General features: G+C 39.1%; 1 protein-coding gene, 1 long non-coding RNA gene and 2 pseudogenes across 3 annotated transcripts in view; 3 read left to right on the forward strand and 1 right to left on the reverse strand.

The window, feature by feature from the left end:
* Nucleotides 1-2,463, forward strand: part of LOC143654565 (BTB/POZ domain-containing protein KCTD3 pseudogene) — a 2,966-nt pseudogene extending 503 nt beyond the window's left edge.
* Nucleotides 1-12,340, reverse strand: part of LOC143654228 (uncharacterized) — a 26,656-nt gene extending 14,316 nt beyond the window's left edge. Inside the window, exons 1-2 of the long non-coding RNA XR_013161711.1 lie at nucleotides 11,943-12,340; nucleotides 6,985-7,089 (exon numbers count right to left, since the gene is read on the reverse strand). This is a non-coding gene — a long non-coding RNA (uncharacterized LOC143654228). The remainder of the gene's footprint in view (nucleotides 1-6,984; nucleotides 7,090-11,942) is intronic.
* On the forward strand, nucleotides 11,897-17,638 carry BORCS7 (BLOC-1 related complex subunit 7). 2 transcript variants are annotated; one of them, XM_077125890.1, is made up of 5 exons: nucleotides 11,902-12,115; nucleotides 15,180-15,242; nucleotides 15,344-15,387; nucleotides 16,346-16,366; nucleotides 16,827-17,638. In XM_077125890.1, exons 1-5 carry the CDS (start codon nucleotides 11,978-11,980, stop codon nucleotides 16,876-16,878), a joined length of 318 nt encoding a protein of 105 aa, XP_076982005.1. In that variant the 5' UTR covers nucleotides 11,902-11,977; the 3' UTR covers nucleotides 16,879-17,638. The 2 variants fall into 2 exon arrangements, with proteins under 2 accessions (XP_076982006.1, XP_076982005.1); XM_077125891.1 differs by lacking the exon at nucleotides 16,346-16,366 and having other exon boundaries at nucleotides 11,897-12,115.
* A 5,131-nt stretch (nucleotides 17,639-22,769) lies between these two features.
* Nucleotides 22,770-25,464, forward strand: LOC143654229 (thyroid hormone receptor alpha pseudogene; annotated as a pseudogene).
* Nucleotides 25,465-25,869: the final 405 nt, after the last annotated feature.

Genomic DNA, 25,869 nt, shown 5'->3' on the forward strand with positions numbered 1-25,869 from the left:
AGGTTTTTATTTCTAGCTGCTCTAAGGTACTGGAGGTTAAAAAGAAATATCAGTATAATACTTCAGCACTCATACTCATTTGTTGAACCAGAACTTATCTGTATAACTCCATCATCACCTTTGATCTTTCTCCCAGGGCTGTTTGTTTTTGTTAGCTCCCAACACTCAAAGAAATCTCTGTCATATCATAGCTGGATACAAACATACAAACACAAGGAATAGATCAGCTCATTAAAATATTAAAATGTACTCTGTAAAACAAAATATTACAAGACAAAGAAAGAGGAAATGATAGTTATTCACAGGAACAAGATAAAATTTCAGAAACTATCAATGAAAAAGACCAGACTTTGAACATAACAAAGAGTGTTAAAAAACGATTTTTCCTCTGGTCACTTCCACCCCACTGGCCCAGAAACCACTACTGCTGCTGCCACCTTGGCTCCTGACCTAGCTTGGCAGTACTGGCTGGCCAGGGAGGAGGATGGCATCTGTATCTGGAACTCTGGAGATGGCAGAAGCCTGGTAGCAGCCAGCAGCAGTGAGATTGTCCAGCTTAACACAGGGGGGACCAGATTTAGTACCTCAAAACAAACTCTAATGTAGATTCCAGATTCTTTTTTTCCGGTTTATTAAAGTAGAATAATTTCAACACTTCAAGATGAAATTGGTACTATGTTTATTGATAGAGATCCATACATTTGCACCCATTTAAAATTTTTTCAACAAAAGAACTAAGAGGAGAAGCATTAATGTTCTCATTCACAAAGCTGAATTTTTTGAAATTAGTCCATTAGGAAGAAGTCTTCTATTATGTGAAGTGTTTGTCTTGTGACAGTGTCATTTTGCATGGTTACTTGCCTCCACCAGGTAGACCTGTTATAAAATCAACATTAAAACTAGATCCTCTGATGATTCTAGTAATGAACTGAATTCTACAGAAAGTGAAACCTAGGGAAATGGTACCCAATATATATTCTCCAGCACTGGAGAAGAGACTGTTAAGCTAGGATTTCCTGTGAACCTACAAAAGATGCCTATAGTAGCTGGTCATCGTGATTGGATTGTAGTTGCATATGCCCATGCTGTTGTGTGTTACAGAATCAAAGAATCATTAAGATGGCAACAAGTGTTTACAAGTTCATATTTAGATTGGACTATTGAACGAGTAGCTTTAAATTCAAAGGTGATTGGAGGTCCACATGAAGTCAAAGATAAAATGGTTGCTGTTGCCTCAGAGAATAACATTATCCTGTGTAGTATTCAAGATGGAGGAAGTAGAAGTGATATGGGAATATTCAGCCTTGGCGTCCCTATAGATGCTCTCTTCTTTACTGGTGACCACGAGTCACACAGGGAAAGTGGGCATGTGGAATGCTGTCACTCAGCACTGTCAAGTTTAAGATTTGTTCCTATAACTAGTTATGACACTTCTGGGCGATTCCTTCTACTGGGATATAACAATGGATCAATATATTTTATAGATACGCAGAAATTCCTTTTGCAAATGAAGGATAATGATCTTTTTAAAATATATTTTTATTGACAAAACAAAACAACATACAAACACAAACATTCTTAACATATGAACATTACGTACTTGGTGTATAATCAGTGGCTCACAACATCATCACATAGTTGTATATTCATCACCATGATCATTTCCTAGAACATTTGCACCACTCTAAAAAAATAAATAAAAAGAAAAAACTCATACATCCCATACCCCTTCCCCTCCCTCTCATTGACCACTAGTATTTCCATCTACCAAACAGTATAATGATCTTGAAACTGAACTTTATCATGATCCCTCAAATGATGCTATTACTGATCTGACTGTTTACCTCACACCCAAAACAAGTGTCAGTGGTAACCGGATTGAGATTGCCTATGGTACGAGTTCCAGTGTTAATAATAAACTCATTAAACTTAGAATGTGACAGTTTGTAAGGCTCATGAGATTGCAGTTTTGAATTTTCGTTTGAAGTTTTGGCTATTGTAAAAAACAACCAATCAGTCAAAGAAATCTCAAGGGAAATTAGAAAGCATGTTGAGGTGAATGAAAATGAAAACACAGCAAATGGCTGCAGCAAAGCCAGTGCTCAGAGAGAAATTTACAGCTCTAAATGCTTAAATTAAAAGAGAAGAAAGATGTCAAATCAGAGTCCTAACCTCACACTTGGAGGAACTAGGAAAATAAGAGCAAATTAAACCCAAAGAGAGCAGAAGGAAAGAAATAACAAAGATTAAAAGATAAATGAAATAGAGAATTAAAAAAACCAACAGAGAGTATTAATGAAACCAAAAGTTGATTCTTATAAAAGCAGTAAACCTTTAGTTATACTGGATAGGAAAAAAAGAGGACAAAAATAACTAAAATCAGAAGTGCAAGGGGGGCATTACTACTAACCCCACAGAATTAAAAGGTTTATAAGAGGGTACTATGAAAAGTTCTGTTCTAGTTTGCAAGCTTCTGGAATGCGATAAACCAGAAATGCAACAGCTTTTGAAAAGGGGAATTTATTAAGTTGCAAGTTTACATGTTCTAAGGCCATGAAAATGTGCAATTAAAACAAGCCTTTGAAGTGTCCAATCTAAGGCATCCAGGGAAAGATATCTTGGTTCAAGAAGGCCGACGATGTTCAGGGTTTCTCTCTCAATGGGAAAGGCACATGGTGAACATGGCTACATCTGCTAGCTTTCTCTCTAGGCTTATTGTTTCATGACGCTTCCCCGGAGCATTTTCCTTCTTCATCTCCAAAGGTCTCCAGCTGCATGGGCTCTATAGCTTTTACCAAAAATTGCTCCCTCTTCTAAAGGATTCCAGTAAACTAATCAAGACCCACCTGGAATGGGTAGCGTCACATCTCCGTCTAAACAAAGGTTAATACCCACAATTGGGCATTTTACATCTTCGTGGGGATAATCTAATCAAATTTCCAACCTGCAGTGCTGAATAGGGACTAAAAGAAACTGTTGCCTCTACCAGATGGATCAAAATTAAAACATGGCTTTTCTAGGGTACATAATCCTTTCAAACTGGCACAAGTTGAATGCCAACAAATTAGATAACCTAGATGAAATGGACAAATGCCTAGAAACATACGAGCTGCCGACACTGACTGAAGAAGAAATAGAAGATCTCAACAGATCAATAAATAAAGATTTGAATCAATAATAAAATAAGCTCTCAACAAAGAAAAGCCCAGGATCAGTTAGCTTTACTAGTGAATTTTACCAAACATTCCAAGAATTAACACTAGCCCTTTTAAAGCTCTTCTAAGAAATGAAGAAGAGGCAAGACATCCTAATTCATTCTATGAGTCAAGCATTGCCCAAATTCCAAAGCCAGATAGAGACATCACAAGGAAAGAAAATTACAGACCAATATTCCTAATGAATATACATGCAAAAATCCTCAACAAAACATCAGCCAACTGACTACAACTACACATCAAAAGATTATACACCGGGCAGGCCATGGTGGCTCAGCAGGCAAGAATGCTTGCCTGCTATGCCAGAGGACCCTGGTTCGATTCCCAGTGCCTGCCCATGTGAAAACAAACAAACAAACAAACAAACAAAAAAGATTATACACCCTGGTCAAGTGGGATTTAGTCCAGGAATGCAAGGGAGATTCAACATAAGAAAATCAATCAGTGTAATACAACTCACTAATAGAATGAAAGAGTTAAAAAACACATGATCATCTCAAATGATACAGAAAAGGCATTTGGCTAAATTCAGCATCCTTTCTTGAGGAAAACACTTAGAAAACTAGGAATAGAAAGGAACATCTTTAAAATGATGAAAGCCATTGTTTTAGTTTTCCCAGCTGCTCTGACAAATACATGATGGGCTGGCTTAAACAATTTGGAATTACTTGTTTAACAGTTTCAGAGTCTAGAAAGCTTGCTTCCTCTGGAGAGCAGTAGCATTCCAGTACTGGCTTGCCACAATCCTTGGGGTTCCTTGGTTTAAATACAGGCTTCATGGCATAAGGCAATGTCCTCTGCTTTTTCTTTCAGGTTCCCACTGACTTCCTGCTTCTAGCTCCTTTCTGTGGCTTTCTCTTGATAAGGCATCCAGTAATCTGGATTAAGGTCCACCCTGCTTTAGTTGGCTATACCTTCACTAAAGATAGAATCTTCAAGAGGTCCTATTTACAATGGGTTCACACCCATAGGGATATGGGTAAGAATAAGAACATGTCTAAATTTGGGTATATAATCAACCTACCATAGCTGGCGTCATACTCAATGGTGAAATTTAAAGCTTTCCACCTAATATCAGTAACAAGACAAGGATACCCACTTTTACCACTGCTATTCAATATTGTATTAGAAGTTCCAGGCAGAGTAATTAGGCAAGAAAAAGAAATAGAAGATATTTAAATTGGAAAGGAAGAAGTAAATATATCTACATTTGCAGATGGCATGATCTTTTATAGAAAATCCAAAGGAACCCACAAGAAAACTATTAGAACTAATAAGTGAGTTTAGCAACCTGGCAGGGTACAAATAAATGTGTTCCTTTAAACTAGCAATGAACATTCTAAAAAGAAAATTAAGAAAACTATTCCATTTACAATAGCATCTCAAGGAAAAAATATCTAGGAATAAATATAACCAATAATATAAAAGATATACACTGAAAACTATACAACATTGTTGAAAGAATTTAAAGAAGACCTAAATAAATAACAAGACATCCTATGTTCATGGATTGGAAGAATTGAGATAGTTAAGATGTCAGTATTACCCAAAGCAGAGTCAATGCAACCCCTATCAAAATTCCAACAGCCTTTTTTTTTTCAGAAATGGAAAAAACATTCTTCAAATTCAAATGGAACTGCAAGGGACCATGAATATTCAAAATAATTTTTTAAATGAAGAATAAAGTTGAAAGACCCACATTTACTGATTCCAAATTGCACTACAAAGATACAGTCATCAAAAAACATGGTATTAGCATAAAGATAGACAAATAGGCCAATGGGACTGAATTGAAAGTCCAGAAACAGACCTACACTTCTATGGTCAGTGGATTTTTGACAAAGGAGTCAAGTCCATTTAATGGGGACAGCACAGTTTCTTCAAAAAAGGGACTAGGAAAACTGGATGTTCATATGCAAAAGAATGAAGGTGGACCTGATTCATAAATCACTCAATAAAGCTGGGAGATCCTAAATTGCAAGAAAAGTTTTTCTTTTAACACCACAATTAAAAAAAAAAACCTACAATGAGATACCACTTCACACACTCTAGGCTGGCTATATCAAAAACAAACAAATAAAGGCTACTGTAATCAGTCAAAATTGTGTTTGTGGATTGTGTTTTGGGTTCCCCAATCAAGCAGAAACTAAGAAGGGACACTACTATCAGCAACCCAGGATCATATAGTTAACACAGGAGTACAAACTAAACAAAGTGACCAGTTTGTTATCCACTCTGTTATCAAAACCTGATTATAAAACCCTAGAATGAGCTTAGACTCTGCATCAAGGGATTGAGAAAACCTTCTTGACCAAAAGGGGGAAGAGTGAAATGAGACAAAGTGTCAATGGCTGAGAGATTCCAAACAGAGTCGAGAGGTTATCCTGGAGGTTATTCTTACGCGTTAAGTGGATATCACCTTATTATTTAAGATGTAATAGAGAGGCTGGAGGGAACTGCCTGAAAATGTAGAGCTGTGTTCCAGTAGCCATGTTTCTTGATGATTGTATAATGATATAGCTTTCACAATGTGACTGTGTGATTGTGAAAACCTTGTGTCTGATGCTCCTTGTCAACAGACGAGTAGAACATATGGAATAAAAATAAATAATAGGGGGAACAGATGTTAAAATAAATTTAGTTTGAAATGCTAGTGATCAATGAAAGGGAGGGGTAAGGGGTATGGTATGCATATATATATGTATTTTTTTTTCTGTTTCTGTTTTATCTCTTTTTCTGTTGTCTTTTTCTTTTTCTGAATTGATGCAAATGTTCTAAGAAATAATCATGATGATGAATATGCAACTATGTGATGATATTGTGAATTACTGAGTATATATGTAGAACAGAATGATCAAAATAGGAATGTTTGTGTTTAATTGGTTTAAATTTTGTATTTAAAAAATAAAAATAAAAAAACCTGATTATAATACAGTTCCTCGAGTAGGTTTTGTGGAGGACCTGAGGCAAAGTTTGAGTAAAAGCTTTGTGTGGGCGCGCGTGCGCGCGCGCGCGCGCGCGCGTGTGTGTGTGTGTGTGTGTTTGCATGGTCCAGGAAGCAGTAGCTTTTTATTTATTTATTTATTTATTATTTTTACATGGGCAGGCACCGGGAATTGAATCCGGGTCTCCAGCATGGCAGGCGAAAACTCTGCCACTGAGCCACCGTAGCCTGCCCAGCAATAGTTTTTAATGAATTGTTAGCCAGCCTCCAGTCCTAAAAGACCTCAGTCATTAGCCCTGAAGGGTTGTCCTGGATTGGATTGGAGACTAATGTGCCTATGCCTCCACCCATTCTCTATGGAACACTCATTTATACATTTGAAAGACACAGGATAATCCAGAGAAGAAACAAAAATCCTTGAAACAACTTTGTACATAAAAGCAAAGCAAGCCAAGCAGCAGTAGAATAATCAGGTTAATAGCAAAAATATTTATCAAATGTCTACCTCCAAAGCAGAAACCTTATGCAAAGGCTTTGAACTGATACAAAGACCTAGATTTAATAACTAAATGGTACACCTCCAAACCAAAAGGTCTAATGATTTAATTCAAAGTACTAGGCCTACTTTATACAAAGACCTGCGTCAAATACTCTTATACAAAGACCTACTTAGTTACAAATATTGTATAACAACAACAACAAAAAAAAAATTCAGGAAAAGAGCTCAATGAAATTAGAATTCAAATTGTTGTTGAGACTGACTCACCTGGCAGCACAAACTGAAGGACAAATAGAGTTTGGGTATAGCGGGTCCAGTGAATATACCTGTTGGTTTGAGAATCCTTGGAATGTTGTCAAGTGAAGGTCTTCAAGGTGATCTGGGTGGACCCTCCAGAATTGCCAAAGGATCATGAGACGATAACTCAGTAACTGAAATAAAAAGGCAAAGCTGAGCTTATTGTTTACTATAATAAGGCGGAGCAGGCAGTCTCCCCAAGCAGAGTATATTGCTGATCTTCTGTAGGATTTTTGGGAAGCTTGGAATTCAGGAATTGATGGATATAAACAAGTTGATATCATCTGTAAATGTGTGGTTGCTTGGGTGAGACCACTGTTGATTGTTTAATACTCTGAGGTATGAGTACTGGGATGAATTTGTCACTGACTGATTTTCAGAAGTGAGGGGCAAACCCTGATTGCTTGGCTTGCAAAATGGTATTCACTGAGGCAAGTGGTCACTGACAGATTGAAAAGGTTTAAAACAGTTCTGGTGGCATAGTGGCTTTCTATTGCTCTTTAACATTACCACAAATGTAGTAGCTTATAACAACACACATTTGTTATCCTATACTTCCGGTGTGTCAGGAATCCATGGGTCATCTGCTTAGAGTCTCATAAGCCTACAATAAGTCTCATAAGCCTCAAAGTGCTGGTCAGGGCTAGGTTCTCATTTGGAGGCACTACTGGGAAAGGATCTACTTCCCCACTCACTTGGTTTTAGCAGCATTCAGTTCCTTGTGGTTGGAGGACTGAGGAGTTTAGATTTTTTTGATGGTTGTCTGCTGGTGGCTCAACTCTCAGTAACTAGATGCTGCTCATAGTTTTCTGCCTCATGGAGTTCCCCATCCTGGCTGCTTGCTTCTTCACAGCCAGCAAGGGAAAAAGAGATTCCAGCAATGTGAGCCTTACAATCTCATGTAATGTAATCACATAATCATTTAAATGTAATCATGTATCTCCTGTCACCTTTGCTATATACTATTGGGTAGAAGCATATCATGGATTCTGGCCACACACCAGAGGAGGAGATTACACAAGGGTGTGAACACAGGAGGTGGGGATCAAGAGTGCCCCTTTAAGTGTCTATCCACTATTTATTACCAGGCTACAGAATGATCAGTCTTTTTCTAAGTTTGTAACTTAGGAAACTGGAAGTTTCATACACTGTACAGAACGTAAAAGCACAACCACTGTGGAAAATGGCTCAATAGTTTCTGGAAAAGTTAAACATTTAACATATTAGCCAGCCATTCCACTCCTAGTTATTTACCCAAGACAAATGAAAATATCCCATCTAATAACTTGTATATGGATGTTCATAGCAGTTTTATTCATAATAGCTCAGAAGTGGAAATGACCCAAATATCCATCATCAGGTGAGTGGATTAAAATGATATGTATTCACATAATGAAATATTTCTTAGTCATATAAAGGAACAGATTAGTATTACACACAGTGTTTTAATTTCCTAGCTGCTAAAACAAATACCATTCAATGGAGTGGCTTAAACAACAGAAATTTATTGGCTTATGGTTTTGAGGCAAGGAGAAGTCTAAAATCAAGGCATCATCAAGGTGATGCTTTCTTCCTTCCAGAAGACTATGGTTTTCTGGGGCCAGTGTTGGCAATCCTTGGTCTCTGGTTTTCAGCAGCATCTTCTTTTGCTTCTATGTTCCGTTGACTTCAGTTTGCTTCCCTTGGCTTTTATTTTTAATAAAGGACTCCAGTAATCCAGATTAAAGCCCACCTTGATTCAGTTGGGCCACTCTTTAATTGAAGTAACATTTTGAAGAGATCTTATTTACAATGGATCCATGCCCACCAGCATGCAGATTAAGATAAAAAACATACCCAAACTGGGGTACCCAATTCAATCTACCACACAAAACAACACAGATGACTCTCAAAATCACTATGCTGAGAGAAAGAAGCTAAACAAAAAAAAGGATTACTTCCTGTATGATTCCATTTATATAATATTCTAGAAATACAAACTAATCTACAGTGCCAGAGAGCAGAGGGTAAAGGGAGCCATGGACTGCAAAGGGGCACTTGGAAACTTCTGGGGGTGATCAAAATGTTTTGCATCTTGAAAGTGGTGATGGTTCACTGGTATATAATCTGTGATGGTTAACTTTGTCAATTTGATTGGACTATGGTGTACAGCTATCTGTTCAAACACTAGCCTGGATATTGCTCTGACAGTATTTTGTATATGTGATTAGTGTTTACAATCAGTTGACTTCAAGTGAAGGACATCACCCTCGATAATGTAGATGGGCTCATTAAATCAGTTAAAGACCTTAAGAGCAAAAAACTGAGGCTTCTCAAAGTTACCTCAAAACTACTGCATCAGCTACTGACTGAGTTTCCAGCTTGCTGGCCTGCTCTATGAATTTCAAACCAGCCCTCACAGTCTCTGAGCCAATTCCTCAAAATGTATATTCCCCACACCCCACCCCATGGTTCTGTTTCTCTGGAGAACCCTGCCTGATACAACATCTGTCATACTCATCAAATTCTACACTTTAAAATAATGCAGTTTATTGTACATACATTATATCTCAATAAGTTGGTTAAAAGCAATTAAATGAAAGAATAAACAAAATCATAAGAGTCTAGACATTTGGAAGAGGAAATAATGTTGATATTGAATCCAGGTCATTCTGAACAAAATTTACAATATAATACCATTGTCATATTTCTTGTGCATTAGACCAAAAAAAAAAAAAAAAGAAAAAGAGCGAGAGAGAATATGGAGCTATAGAAAACATTTTACATATTAATTCACTTCGAAGGTCATGCACAGTTTGCTTTGAATAGGATAAAGAGATTATCTTTAAAAATTATGAGTGATGCTGAGCATTTCTCACATTTATTACCCAATTGAACGTCTTTTTCTTTCAATTACCTGTTTGTGTCCTTTGCCCATACTTCTATTGGATTAGTTTCTTTACATGCTTGTCTGCCTTAATCCGCCTGGGAGCTTGATGGAGACAAGTACAGTGTTTCCTTCCTTCCTTCCTTCCTTCCCATCCTACCACGGTGTTTGGTATTTTGTTCATGAAATACGTGTTAAAACTGAACTGAGTGATCTTTTTTAAATTAATTTTTAACTTAAAAAATATATAACAACAAATGCAAACATTCTTAACTTTTGATCATTCCATTCCACATATAATCAGTAATTCACAATACCATCACATAGTTGCATATTCATTATCATCATGATCATTTCTTAGAACATTTGCATTGATTCAGAAAAAGAAATAAAAAGACAACAGAAAAAAATTCATACATACCATACTCCTTACCCCTCCCTTTCATTGATCACTAGCATTTCAATCTAAATTTATTTTACCATCTGTCATGGTTGGGGACAGGTGTCAACTTGGCCAAGTTGTGGTACCTGTTTGTCTGATTGGGCAAGCGCTGGCCTGTCTGTTGCAATGAGGATATTTCATAGGATTAGGTCATGATCACGTCAGCTACATCCACAGCTGATTCCATTTGTAATCAGCCAAAGGGGAGTGTCTTCTGCAATTAGTGATGCTAAATCTAATCATGGGAAGCCTTTTAAGGAGGACTCAGAGGAGACAGGTTCCATTCCTGCTTTGGCTGGTGAGCCTCTCCTGCGGAGTTCATCCAGGCCATCCATCGGAGTCATCGGCTTCGCAGCCTGCCCTGTGGATTTTGGACTCTGCGTTCCTACGGTCACGTGAGACACTTTTATAAGTTTTATATTTGGAAGTGTTCCCTGTTGATTCTGTTTATCTAGAGAACCCTAACTAATACACCATCTGTTCCCCCTATTATTTATATTCCATATGTTCTACTTATTTGTTGACAAGGTAGAAAAAAGGAGCATCAGTCACAAGGTTTTCACAATCACACATTGTGAAAGCTATACCATTATACAATCTTCTTGAAGAAACATGGCTACTTGAACACAGCTTTACATTTTCAGGCAGTTCCCTCCAGCCTCTCCATTACATGTTGAATAACAAGGTGTTATCTATTTAATGTGTAAGAGTAACCTCTAGGATAACCTCTCGACTCTGGAATCTCTTAGCCATTGACACTTTATTTTGTCTCATTTCTCTCTTCCCCCTTTTTGTTGAGAAGGTTTTCTCAATCCCTTGATGCTGAGTCTCAGCTCATTCTAGGATTTCTGACACACGCTGCCAGATAGGTCCACATCCCTGGGAGTCATGTCCCACGTAGACAGGGGGAGGGCGGTGAGTTTGCTTGTTGTGTTGGCTGGAGAGAGAGGCCACATTTGAGCAACAAAAGAGTTTCTCTTGGGGGTGACTCTTAGGCTTGACTTATCCTTTGCGGGGTTAAGTTTCATATGAACAAACCCCAAGATTGGGGGCTCAGCCTATAGCTTTGGTTATCCGCACCCCTTGTGAGAATATCAAGAATTCAACTTGGGGAAGTTGAATTTTCCCCTTTTCTTACCATTCCCTGAAGGGGACTTTGTAAATACTTTTTTATTCACTGTTCAAATCACTCTGGGATTTATCGGGGCATCACTCTGGACAAACCAACAAAATCTCATGTCCTACTCAAAGTTCCATGTACTTATGGTGTTCAATTAAGCTGTCTACATAAGTTATATTAGGAAATGCACTATGAACTGAGTGATCTTAATTCATCCTCAGAACTCTTTGAGACTTTAGCATTATTATTTCTATTTTACAGATGAGGAGCTTGAGGATCAGAATTGAATAATTTACAGTCACATAAGTAGCAGACTTGAGACTGTAATCCTGTTCTGATTCTAAGGCTTAGATTTACTGAAACGGTGACCCATTCCGTCTAGAGATGTTTGCTTGGGCCCTACCTTCTTCAGCATATCAACTGAATATTTATGTAAATCTAAAGTTAGCAAAGGGTACGCTCCGTTCTAAGCGCATGCGTACTTTCTTTTTCCCACGGTAAGAAAATAGCGCCTTTTCTTTTCCTTCCGCTTTGTCTTCTTTTGGCCCCAGCGACTCACTATCAGCGGCGTAGAGGCATTCAGTAATTGAGGTGATGGCGACTGGGCCGCCAGATTCGCAAGCGCGATTTGGTCAGTCTGTGAAGGGCCTTCTCACTGAGAAGGTGAATACTTGCGGTACCGACGTAATCGCGCTCACTAAGCAGGTGCTGAAGGGCTCCCGGAGCTCCGAGGTGAGCTGGAAGTGGGTTTTACAGGACTAACACCCTCCGACTCTGTTTTTCATAGCTGTGGGCGGGGGTCGTGTTGCATCCTGGGATTTGTAGGTCGCCCCCTTGTCGCCGAGAGTAGGGCTTCTTCGCGTGTTGCTTTCTGGGGCGTGTAGTCTTTTTGGGGAGTCCTAGGGGGATAGAACGAAAAGAAACGAGATGATGGCACTTGGTATGTTAAAGCTGAGAGAGCCGCAGAACCGTGGATGACGTAGTGTTTTTGTTTCTCCCGGTTGTCTGTGGTGACAGTCTGTCCCGCCCAGCCCCCAGATTCCTCACGTTTTTGTCCTCAGCGTCTCAGAGTCCTTCCATATCATTGTGTTACACCTGTCTGTGGGTTTATTCTTTCCTCACTTGTTTTCTGGCCATTTTCTTATTTGTTTGTTTCGTAGATCAGCGGTCTCCTTTCCTCTGCTTTCCCACTTTCCATCCCACTGGTTGTTTTCATGTAAGAAATCGTTTGATGTCTTTTCTCACAGAGAGCTTTAAATACGCACTCCCTGATTTCTTCAAAAAAGATCCAGCTATTGAACGCTTAGGTATCTACCCGAGATAAATGAAAATATATGTTCACTCCAGACTTGTACATGTTCATAACCTCTTTAACCATGATAGCTTCAAACTGGAAACAATCCAAATGTCCATCAACAGGTGAAGGAACAAACAAAATGTGGTATATCCAATGACTTAGCCTTCAACTCCTAGGTATTTCTCCAAGAGAAATGAAAATATATGCCCATTCAAAGGACATCGAATTGTATATGAATGTTCATAGCAGCGTCACTCATCTTATTGTCTTTTCAGAATTAGACTTAATATGTCCTTAGTTTATATTGGTAGTGGCTACAACTGTATAAATAAGGTACTTGCATTTATGATAACACTATTGAAGTCACTGACCTGGTAATCCCAAATATGTTTTGTTGGAGATCCCTCTGGATATGCTCTTTTTGGGATTCAGTATCAGAGGGAAGTTGATCTCTTTTGGAGAATTACTGTGTTGTCTTTTATCAAATAATAAGAATTAGGCAACTCACTGTGTTTCACTTTTTGTGTTGGTTACGAAGAAGTTTCTATGCCAGGTTTAGTAGTAGACATAGTATTTCCTTTTCCTTTTTGTGGTTTTAGATTCCATTTTTTTTGTGTGTATATACACATACACATATATATAGTTTGCTATAAATTGACTTGAATTTTTTTTGGAGAGAAAAGAGGCATAAATATATACATGGAAAAAATAATCTGATTGCTGGTAATATTTATCCAAATGAACTTACATTTATTGGGTGCTGCTATGGGTTGGACTGCTGTACGTGCTTTATTTTGTTTCATTACATCTTTGTAATAACTAATAAAGGAGGTACTTTTCTTACATGGAGGATATGGAGAACAGTTTAACTTGTTCAAAGTCTCTTCTAGTTTACAAGCTGCCAGAATGCGATATACCAGAAATGGAATGGCTTTTAAAAAGGGAGAATTTATTAAGTTGCAAGTTTACACTTCTAAGGCCATGAAAATGTCCAAATTAAAGCAAGATTATAGAAGTGTCCAATCTAAGGCATCCAGGGAAAGGTACCTTGGTTCAAGAAGGCTGACAACGTTCAGGGTTTCTCTCTGAACTGGAAAGGCACATGGCGAACATGGTGATGTCTACCAGCTTTCTCTCTAGGCTTCTTGTTTCATGAAGTTCCCCTGCAGGTGTATTCCTTCTTCATCTCCAAAGATCTCTAGCTGCATGAGCTCTCAAGGCTCTCTTGGATCTCATGGCTCTGAAGCTTTTTCAAAAATGTTCCCTCTTTTAAAGGATTCCAGTAAACTAATCAGGACCCACCTGGAATGGGTGGAGTCACATTTCCCTCTAATCAAAGGTTAATACCCACAATTAGGCCAGTCCCATCTCTGTGGAGATAATCAAATCAGGTTTTCAACCTACAGTGCTGAATAGGTATTAAAAGAATTAGCTGCCTCCACAAGATGGATCAGGATCAAAACATGGCTTTTCTAGTGCCTGCCCATGCAAAAAAAAAAAACCCACAAAAAACCAAGCAAACAAACAGAAAAAACAAAAACATGGCTTTTCTAGAGTACATAATCCTTTCAAACTGGCACAAGATCCCATGTTAGTTGGGAAGTGGTAGAGCTAGGTTCAAATCTAGGTAGACTAGTTCCAGGCCTACATTCTTAGACATTGTTTTCTCATGTGGTATTAGCTGATTTAAGCAGCCAAAGGCCACTGTGCCACCAGCTGTCTTACTGTGGCCTGCTTCTTCCTGTTCCTCCTTCTCATGTATTTTTCACATGGGGTTCCTCTATAGTAGACTTGGATTGGGTAATAGTAAATGGTGTGAACCAAGTTAAGCTGAAAATTTTCCAGCTTTCTAGGACGAGATTGACACATCTTCTCAATCCTCTGAACTTTGTCATTTTACTGGGTTACTTACATGGCACTTATCATATAGCGTGTTAATTTTGTTTTCTGTAGTTACATATGTGTTTTTGCTCCTTTACAAAGTTATGAGGTTATTGAAGGGTCTTACCGCTCTTAGCCCCTAGAGCATTGTTTTTTTCTCTTTTCCACCTCACTATTCTGTTTTATGAATTGACGTTTTCCGTGTATAAAACACTCATTTGACTCATTTCTAAAGAGGTCATTCCTCCTGGTTCTTTTAGCCCTTCTTTAAATCCTGTACCCTTACTCCTCTGAAACCTTACAAATCTCAAATCCGCCGTTAAAGAATCAGAAGTTAGATTCTCTTACCATGTTTGTGGAGCTAAAACGTTTTTTTGTAGATGACTTCTCTCAGCACTTGATTAATAAGCCTAGTAGAAAGCACCTGATTTCTCAGGTGGTGGCCTTTGAAACAGATACCAGGAATTTTTAACATGAACAAATGAAAAATTATCCTCCATTACATTTGGAGTGTTTGTGGTTATATGGGGAGGGGAGGTGGTGGTGGTACAGCTGCAGAGGGAAGATAACAGAAAGTTTGGATATTTTGATTGTTACCCTTTTATTTTTGTTTTCCAGCTGCTAGGTCAGGCAGCAAGGAACATGGTACTACAGGAAGATGCCATATTGCACTCAGAAGATGTAAGGAGCAATTTATTTTGTAATTTGGGTACTGTGTACATAGTTTGTATAGCTACAGGGAAGTGGAATGTTGTTTCTTTTTGTTTGTTTGTTTTTTGCAGAGCTTAAGGAAAATGGCAATAATAACGACACATCTTCAATACCAGTGAGTAATTGCTCTTAAGTGACAGTTTGCTGTAAAATCATTATCTTCAGCCTGCTTCTCATTGCCTTTGTGTTTCATCATTTTCTTGTGGAGGCAGAAGCAGGATGGGATAAAGATGGGGTTGGTCAAGGATTCATTCTCTTGTAAAAGATGCTTGAAACTGTGGAAGAAGTTGGGATAGGGAGTGAGAGTGAGAAGAGCGGCCACCTTTTGTGAACTTCCCTATGATAGCTTGAGGGCTTTTCATAGGGAGAGACTGTAAACCTCAGGGACCACACCATGGTGATGCTAACAGTGCTTGACACCTTGTAGGCACTTAATCAGTATTGTTGATTGGGTGTGCCCAAGCTCCCTCCTGGGGTGTCTGTTCATTCACTAGAAAATCAAGTGTCGCTGTAACTTGTATCCTACATTCCCACATGTAATGTAGCCCTAGCTACATAATAAATTACCTAGTAGATTTTGAAGTATAGAGAACCCTTCTCCGTAATTTCTTTTATAATTATAATTTAATTTTCTTTCGCATTATTTTATATTTTATGTTGATATTAGACTTATGTATCTATTAGAAATGTAGAGTTGGGAATTTAACTCTTGATATTTAAATAGCAAGTGTTTGTCATGGTCTTTCTTTGGGTGTATATATATATATATAAGGTATCTGACCATTTGACACCACATAGCCAGACTGAATTTAAGCCATGCATATAGTTTATGAGACCACATCTCTCACTCCAGGTAGAGTAATATTACATCTTTAGTTTAGAATTCATCTTTTCAGCATCTGCTGCACTCAAATAGGAATCCCTGTTCAGTAGCAGTCTTAGGATAGGACAGATGGCAATATAAAATGTGTTATAGGTGGAAATTTCTATCTATATTTGTTTGACTGTAAATAACTTCTACTAGTTCACTGCATTTTCTTATGCTTATTTTCTTCTTCCCTGTTATGATTTAGGCAAGAAGCTATTCAGAAGAAGTAAGTAACCCCAGAAGTAGAGGAGTGGGGAACAGTGTGAAACTCTGGTTAAGCCTGTATATGACATATACAACACATTTGGAAATTGAAGAGTACAGTGTATGTTTTCAAATACATGCAGTAACTCAATTCACTGCTTTCTGAAAGTTGAGGATACAGAGGCTGACCCTAAGGAATAGAAAACACTTTTTATTTAGGTAGCATTTGTTAAGGAGAATAAATATTCTAAAGCCATTAAACAGCTTTTTTTTTTTAAGTGGACTGAGCTTGTTCCTTGCAATATTGCTTTGAAAATCTTTCTTCATATTTAAACACTTCTGGGGCCCAAAAGGTTTGACTTATTTATTAAATACTAATGCATAACTTAGTATTTATGCATTAAAGTACAAATAGTTTGTATAAAACAAAATGTCTTTATTGCTCCATGCAGATAAACCCTTTTCTCTTTCCTGATTTCTAGTGTTGGGCAGTCATCAGATCTACAGGACCAGTTGAATCACCTGTTGAAATAGAACAGCACATAAAAGCACAAAAGCACTTCTTTGCCTGATGCTGAGGAGGAAATACCTCACCATAATTATTATGCTCTGGGTTGATTTTCCTCTTTCTTCTCCAAAAGTAAAGTTAGAAGAGATTTGTTATGGTGTACAGTTTACCCTGAACAGAAGCTTGATGCTAAATTTTGAAGTACTTCTTGAATCAGACCAACCCATGCTCCTAGTGAATTTTTAAGTTGCTCTGTTTAGTTTGATATTAAAGGAGAATTAAAAGGCATCTTAGTTTTTTCTATAGAACTTTTAATATGTCAAAAGTCTAAATGTGATTCTTTAGCAAACAGTAACATTTTAAATTCAGAAGTAGAACTTCTAATGTGATCACATAGAAGTTTTATTCTTTTATTCATGCACTTGGGAAATATTTTAATTTCATAATCACAGAATGGTACTAGGTAATATTTGTTGTTTTATTTAATTTGCTGTAGCAAATTCCTAGATGAGAGGCAAATGGTCTCATATCTGGCCAGCTGCAACTTCCTGCCTTGACCTGCATTCCTAAGGTTTCTTTGTCATTGTAACTCTTGATTAAGTGGCCTTGGGTTCATTTTGTAATTTTGTTAATCATCAGCAAATTTATTTGTGTGACGTTATTGTTAAATGTGAAGGCAGTTGAATTACTGTGATTGTGGCAAAGGGTTGTGCCATGATGATCTTATGTTTGTAGATATTTACCTATGTTCATTAGATTCATCTTTATTAAATGACATTATCATCAGTCTATGGTCAAGCCCGGATATCTTTACTTTGCTTGAATTAAAAATCTGATTCAGTCCTGCTCTAGTTAAGTTCTTAATTTACCGAGGTATTGGGAGAAAGCAGACAAAATAAAGTAGTGTTTTCACTGTAAGAGAAAAAAAATAAAGGTTTAATTTAAATCATATTGTATATCATCAAGTCAACTAAGCAATTAAGATTGCATTTATCCTCCATTGTGCATATGCACATTAACTTAAGATTAAAAAAAACACAAAACATTGAAGGATCTGAAAAGGCATTTATTTGTTAATGCATTCCACAAACATTACAGTTATTAAATGTTAGTGGGTTCAATTTATCTTAAAAAAAATTTACCAATTTAGAAAACAAAATCCAGCCATTCATGTATACAAAAAACAAAGAAATATCTAAAATGGAAGAAAAACTAAAATGCAGATATCGTCTAAGTTTTCTTTATGTTGGAACAAATACTAAATAAGCAGTGATTGCTTCCATTGTCTCTGATAAAATAAAATTCACAATCAAAATTTTAGTGGTAAATAAAGGTTAAAATTACATTAAAAAACTCACACCTAGTAGTACTGAATTTACTTATTTTGAAGAGCATCATACCAAAATCCATGAAAAAAAAGTAGCCAAATATATGAGAACAGGCAGAAATGTATACATAATTTGAAAGTCTGTTTTTTATAGAAATAACAGCAAATATAGAATTAAAAGGAAAAAAATACTTCATAAATAACATCTGGGTATTAGAGGATATGCTGAGGGACAATATTTTTAAAATGATGAAAACAAATTCTATGCAAGAAAATTTATCTAATGATACTAAAGCAGTAGTATAAGAAAAAAAATTATGCTTTAGATCTCTGTATTAGAGATAAGGGTGGAAATAAATGTTTTTAAAAAACGCATATATGGCTAGAATTTAGAAAGGGAACAAAATAAATCAAAATGGAAATAAACATAAGCCTGGATGGCAAAATTAGAATAATATATAAAATCATTAATTGGTTCTTAAAGATTAAATTGGTAAAGTGTCAGCTCAATCTTAGAAGTACAAATTGGTAAATTTATACTTGAATACGAGATGTATAAAATCAATTAGATTTGAGAAGAGTAATCTCAGTTTGTCTTCTAGCAAAATATGTCTGACTCTTTATAAAGATATACAACTGACGAAAGAGAATTTGGTGGTTCCATGGGAGAATGTCCCCCTGCTATGCTGGAGATCCAGGTTTGATTCCTGACCCTTACACCCCCCCCCCCCCAAAAAGAGAATATGACTATACTACGTGGTTTTTTTATTACATAATCTTAATATGTAATTTTCATAGCATGGATAACTTATTGTGTTACATGAAAGAATATATAAATTTAAAATAATGAAATATTTTTAAAACTCTTATTGTTAACATTTAATGAGATCTCTGTGTTTCTAAGTCTGTTAAAAGGAGGCTTAAATTCCCTCTGATACACATTTGGTGTGATAGCAACATATGCAGACTGACATACACTAGTTTTGAGAAAGAACCCGTAAGTTGTCAAAGAATAACCAATTAAATGTCATTTGCTCTTGAGGCTTTCCTGAAGACTCTTCTAAACAGTGAAGGAACAAATCATTTCCATGTATTCCCAAAATAAAGGAAATGATGAAATAAATATGATTTTCATTAAAAATACTAAAAAGCAAGACAGCTGATTTAAAATTGTAGGAAATTCTTAGGAACATAAATGCAGAAATTCTAATAAAATCTTAGAAAAACTGAATAGAGAAATACTTTAAAGAATTATTCAAGTAATTCTTTGGCTACAAAGTTGATGTAACAGCTGTAAAGCCCATTACATTAAAAAACAATAAAATCCCATATCAGTGTATTGTACACAAAAGGGCATTTGAAAAATGCAATTTCTAATTCTAATTAAAACAAAAACATCTTTCTAAAAGAAGTTTTTAAAAAAGCAAGAACCAACATAATATATTTGGTGAAGAAATAAAAATCATGGAACCCCAGAATATTAGAGCTGCATGGAGTCTCAAAACTAATTTCTAGCCCCATGTTTTACAGGTGAAAAACACCCCACAGCTAGGGAGATGAAATGACTTACCTAAGGTCACTGAGCTTGGTCTTGTAACTGCTAATATAACTCCCTATTGCCTGTTACTTCCCTTATAAATTGAAACGGGTACCACCTGTCATATCTAGTATTTAACATAACACTTAAAAACAGAAAAGGAAATCCCTTTGGAAGTATTTGAGTCTAATCCACTTACGTTTGCTATTTCATCTCTGGCAAGTACTCCTCCGGCCGGTCTCCTAACTTCTACCTGAATGCTTCCAATGACTGGGGAATCCTTTACTTAAGATGCTGACCATTTTAGAAAGCTCTACTTCTTTAAAGATAGTTCTGTATACAAACCAAAATCTGTCTTTCTGGACCATCCTGGAATTGTCAGACCAGTAGCTTCCAAGGTGGGATGTGTGCAGTATACATAAGACCATTCTTGGAGTTAAGAAAATATGAAAATTTCTATTTGTTTTTTTATCTTAAAAAATTAGTCTTTGCTTAAATTAAAAATATGGCTGATAGGAAAGCCCTGAATACAGATACTTATCTATCATTTAGCAGGAGTAATATATTTTTTGGGGGTGGGGGGTTATGGACTTTTTTAAAAATAATTTTTTATTGTGAAATATATATACAAAACAATACATTTCAAAGTACATTGTAAAAGTAGTTATGGAACAGATTTCAGAGTTTAGTATGGGTTATAGTTCCACAATTTTAGGCTTTTCCTTCTAGCTGCTTCAAGACACTGGAAACTAAAATATCAATATAATGAAGAATGATATTTTTAAAAAAATTGGCTGAGGCACTGACTGAACAGAATGAATGATGGCCATAGCATTGTGGTCCAAAATCAGCTCTGCAGAGACGACTAGGAATAACTCAACATAAGTTGATAGTGGTATGTTTTATTGCAGTTTATCTGTGTGTGGTTAAGCAGGTTTAAGGGTTATCAAAAGATTCTTATAAAGAAACCAGACATTAACAAGAATGTAATAAAGCAAACACAAGTAAACAAGTGGAAAATTAGAGCCCTTTCTGTAACTACCCACTCAATCTGTTCCTTCAAGAGAAATATGCCATTTTAATGAGTGAGAAAGTAACCTCTTTCCTATAGGAACTCATTTTATGGAGAGAGATTTTGAAAACTAATATTTAGTGTTTTCACCATTAATGATTGCTGAAAAACTAAGTAATCACATTTGTAAAAACACCCCTTTTTATTTGTAAAAACACCCCTTTTTACTCGTTTAAAAGTTGGAAACATTCAACTTTTAAAAGTATTCCAGCAAGGATTGTTTGCATGGGTTTAGTTTATTAAAAATATAAAAATACATCTTCCTATTTTTTAAAAATATTTTTATTGACAAAACAACATATAAACACAAACATTTTTAACATACAGACATTCCATACATGGTATACAATTAATGGCTTATAATATCATCACATAGTTTTGTATTCATCACCATGATTATTTTTGAACATCTGTGTCACTAGAGAAAGAAAAAACTCATACATACCATACCCTTTATCCCTCCCTCTATTTGACCATTAGTATTTCCATCTACCCAATATAATTTAACCTTTGTTCTCCCTATTATTTGTTTATTTTTAGCCACATTTTTTACTCATCTGTCCATACCCTAGATAAAAGGAACATCAGACACAAGGTTTTCACAATCACACAGTCACTTTGTGAACGTTATATCTTCATACAATCATCTTCAATCATCTTTCAGGCCATTGGAGCAACCACTTCCCTTTAGCCACTCAAATACACCATAAACTAAAAGGGATATCTATATAATTTGCATGAATAACCTCTAGGATAACCTCTTGACTGTTTGAAATCTCTCAGCCACTGACATTTTTTTTTTTCTCATTTCTCTCTTCCTCCTTTTGGTCAAGATTTTCTCGATCCCTTGATGCTGAGTCCCAGCTCATCCTGGGATTTCTGTCCCGCACTGCCAGGGAGATTTACACCCATGGGAGTCATGTCCCATGTAGGAGGGGAGGGCAGTGGGTTCCCCTGTCATGTCTTTCTTAGAGAAAGAAACCACATCTGAGCAACAAAAGAGGTTCTCTTGGGGGGGGGGTGACTCTTAGGCCTAATTTTAAGTAGGCTTAGCCTATCCTTTGCAGGAGTAAGTTTCATAGGGGCAACCCCCAAGATCCAGGGCTCAGCCTATTGATTTGGCTGTCCCCACTGCTTTGTGAGAGTATCAGAAATTTTCCAAATGTCGAAGCTGACTCTTTTCCTCTTTCTCCCCATTCCCCCAAGGAGAACTGGCAATTACTTGTTTATTCACTGTCTGAATCATTATGGGATTTATCAGGACAGCACACTAACCTGGACAATTCAACAAAATCTCATGCTCTATTCAAGATTCCCTGTACTTAAGGTGTTCAACTAAACCATACAGTTAAATAACGTATAAAGGTTACTTTATACCCAAAATATAAATTTTGCCCCCATAAACAGTTGTCCCTTTAGTCTCACACAGAAGTCGACATCTTCCTATTTTAACAAAAAAAAGTTGAGGTCAAGAAAGATGAAAATTTACTAGCTGGATTTCAATAAAACCTTTGTATTATTGGCAGATAAGATTGAAATATGAGTATAATCTAGTAAAGGATCCCATTTCGACATTTAGATATCCTTCCATTCGCATCTCCATATCCCATTATTCTAATGAATAGAAATGCTGTTACAACCACAAAAGAAAACAAGCTATACAAAGGAGATGGAAAAGTAAAATAAGAAACAACAACAACAAAAAAACACTTTATGCAAGATGAAACGACTGAATACCTAGAAAACACAACTGAACTGACCCAAAATTACTCGAGGTAAAAACGAACTTAGCGAAGTTGTTTTCCTAAATACAACCCAAAATACACTGCGGTGGGGGTTGAGACCTGGGCTGGCGCCTACGAGGCCGCCTGCAGTGAGCAGCCGCGAGCCGCAGCCGGAGAGGGGCGGGGAAGGGAGGAGCCAAAGCGACAGCCGCCGGGGCAGAAGGAGCCGCGCGGCCGCCATACTCGCCCCCCCCCCCTCCACCCCCGCCTGTCCGCCATCGCCCTTTTAGGCTGCGCAACGCAGGCGGCCGGCCGGGATTCTCCGGCCCCCCACGGACGCCGCTGGCACCAGCCGCTGAGACCCTCGCGTTCGCTGCTCACCCTGGACCAGCGCGCCACGCTGAGGGATCTCAGAAGAGGACGCGACTCGGAAGCTACTGACTCGGCCCCGGGCCTAGGAGTCTCCTGTGTCCGAAACTAGTCGGCGCCCCCAGGCTTCCCACCTGCCACTCGCTGAGTCCTCCCACCGCCCGCCTGCCCGCCTTGGGGCGCAGGACTGGGTGTGAAAGGCCAAGCGCTGCGGTGGGCATCGTGGGTGCTGTGCAGTAAGGGCCTGGGCGTCTGGGCTGAGTTGCTCTCGGGCGTGCCGGGGGTGGCGGTGGCGGTAGTGGTGCAGTGTACCCACCCGGTTTTCTTGGCGTGCTGGAGGGCATCCTGTTGAGACTGAGGTGAATGGAAGAGAAGCCAGGCAAGTCGGAGTGCGGGTTAGAAGCCGAGGCGAGCCTGCCCCCAGGTAGAAAGCAGAAAAGAAAGAATGGCCACTGTTCCCTGAAAACCAACATGTCAGAGTATAGTCACCTGGACGAAGACGAACAGTGTGTCGTGTGTGGGGACAAGGCAACCGGTTATCACTACCGCTGCATCACTTGTGAGGGCTGCAAGGAATTCTTTCGTCTCACAATCCAAAAGAAGCTTCAGGCCACCTACTCCTGCAAATATGACGGCTGCTGTGTCATCGATAAGAACACCCGCAATCAGTGCCAGCTGTGCCTTTTCAACAAGTGCATCGCCGTGGGCATGGCCATGGACCTGGTTCTAGATGACTCGAAGCGGGTGGCCAAGCGCAAGCTAATCAAGCCGCACAGGGAGCGGCAGAGGAAGATGACCCCATCACTTCAGCAACGACCAGAGCCCACCCCGGAAGAGTGGGAGCTGATCCACCTTACCACGGAGGCCCACCGCAGCACCAGTGCCCAGGGCAGCCATTGTAAGCAGAGGCGGAAATTCTCACTAGATGACACTGGCCAGTCATCCATTGTCGCCATGCCAGACAGAGATAGGGTGGACGTAGAGGCCTTCAATGAGTTTACCAAGGTCATCACGCCGGCCATCACCCGCGTGGTGGACTTTGCAAAAAAACTGCCCATGTTCTCCGAGCTGCCCTGTGAAGACCAGATCATCCTTCTGAAGGGATGCTGTATGGAAATCATGTCCCTGCGGGCGGCTGCCCGCTATGACCCCGACAGCGACACCCTGACACTGAGCGGGGAGATGGCGGTCAAGCGGGAGCAGCTTAAGGATGGTGGCCTGGGCGAAGTCTCTGACGCCATATTTGAACTGGGCAAGTCACTCTCTGTCTACAACCTGGATGACACAGAAGTAGCTCTGCTGCAGGCTGTGCTGCTAATGTCAACAGACCGCTCGGGCCTGCAGTGTGTGGACAAGATCGAGAAAAGTCAGGAGGCGTACCTGTTGGCGTTCGAGCACTACGTCAACCACCGCAAGCACAACATTCCGCGCTCACGGCCCAAGCAGCTGATGAAGGAGAGGGAAGATCAGAGTTCCATTCTGTACGAGGGGGCAGCGGCAGAAGGCCGGCCTGGCAGGTTAGTGGGCATCCACCCGGAAAGAAAGCAGCCTCTCGGGATGCCTATTATTCAGGGTTCACAAATCCCGCCGCTTGAGCAGCAGCTTGATGAAGCGGTAAGTCTCCCAGGGCCGGTTTTTCAGCATCAGAGCCTGAAGGGCCCACAACAGCGTCTCCTGGAGTTGCTCCACCGAAGCGGGATTCTCCGTGCTGGAGCGGCCTGTGGGGAAGATGACAGCAGTGAGACAGGCTCCTCCAGCCCCTCTGAGGAGGAATCGGAAGTCTCCAAGGATCTGGTCGGCTGTGCAGGCGTTCCCTAAGGCCCTCAGAGGGCACGGGAGGAAGAAGGAGGAGGAGCGCGACTGGAAGCAGAGGTGCCTGATTGAGAGCTGAGAGCATAGGCTCAGCAGGGCTGGTGACCTCCCATCTCACAAGACCCCCCTCCCTCCCTGAATAGGCCAAATATGGCCATGCTCCCTTGCTTTTTGCTCTCTTACTCCCTAGCCTGGGTTGCTCTTCCCTCTTTCTCTGAGTGGCCACATCTTACTTGTCCTCTAAGGCCCTCAAGTGTCATCTCCTTTTCCAGCTTCCCCAGGTGAAATAGTTGTCTATGCTTCCAAAGCCCATGGTTCATGCTTCTACTGTGACACTTATCTCACTATTTTGTAAGTAGTTGGACATGATTCTGTTTCCCAGTCTAGACTGTGTCTTAATCACATCTGTATCCTCAGTGCCAGATGCAGGGCCTGGCATGGAGTAGGTATTCCATAAAAGGTGTGTTGAATTGAAAGGGGAAAAAAAAAAAAAAGACTGAGAACTGCTCAGTACATACTGTATGATTCCATTGATAACTACGTTCGGGAAAAGGCAAAGCTCTGGAGAGTCTTGAACAGATCTGTAGTTACTAGGAGCTGGGGATGGAGGGGAGGGAATTTACTACAAAGGGGTACAAGGAAACTAGTTTAGATGTGGGAACTGTTCTAAATCTTGATTGTGGTGATGTATGCACAATAAAGAAAGTTAAATTTTACTGAACGTAAGTTACATCTCAATAAACCTGACTTTAAAAAAGTAAATTGAAAAAAGGTAATTTCATTTAAGGAGCAAAAATAAATGTGGTTGTTCATTTAAGTCAGAATACGAGATTTATAAAACAAAAATCACTGTGGGGCAAATAAAAGAAGATACTAATTGACAGTAATAGTATTTCTTTCTGGTTGGAAAGACTAAAGGTATAACAAAGATGATAGTGGGCCCAGAAGGGCCAGAGCAGCGATGTGAGGACGGGAGGTCAGACCACGCCTGGGTGTCCAGCTGGAAATGGTGGTAAGTTCCGGGGTGTGGGCTGGGCGCCAGTTAGGGTGCTGGGCCCGCGGGGGGTTGGGGGGGTGAGGCTTGCCTGCCCCGGTGTGGGGCCGTGGACACGCTGGGGCTGTGGGAGACCTGAATGTTGGAGCCGGAAGGCCTAGGTGATAGTGCACTTTACTCCC

This window comes from Tamandua tetradactyla, chromosome 13 (assembly GCF_023851605.1).
Source record: "Tamandua tetradactyla isolate mTamTet1 chromosome 13, mTamTet1.pri, whole genome shotgun sequence".
Taxonomy (NCBI): domain Eukaryota; kingdom Metazoa; phylum Chordata; class Mammalia; order Pilosa; family Myrmecophagidae; genus Tamandua; species Tamandua tetradactyla.

Bases quoted from the DNA above. Each gene is read 5' to 3' on its own strand.
- BORCS7 (XM_077125890.1), top strand. From the start codon at position 11,978: ATGGCGACTGGGCCGCCAGATTCGCAAGCGCGATTTGGTCAGTCTGTG. The intron at 12,116-15,179 runs GTGAGCTGGAAG...TTTGTTTTCCAG, and splicing joins AGGGCTCCCGGAGCTCCGAG to CTGCTAGGTCAGGCAGCAAG. The intron at 15,388-16,345 runs GTGAGTAATTGC...GTTATGATTTAG, and splicing joins ACGACACATCTTCAATACCA to GCAAGAAGCTATTCAGAAGA.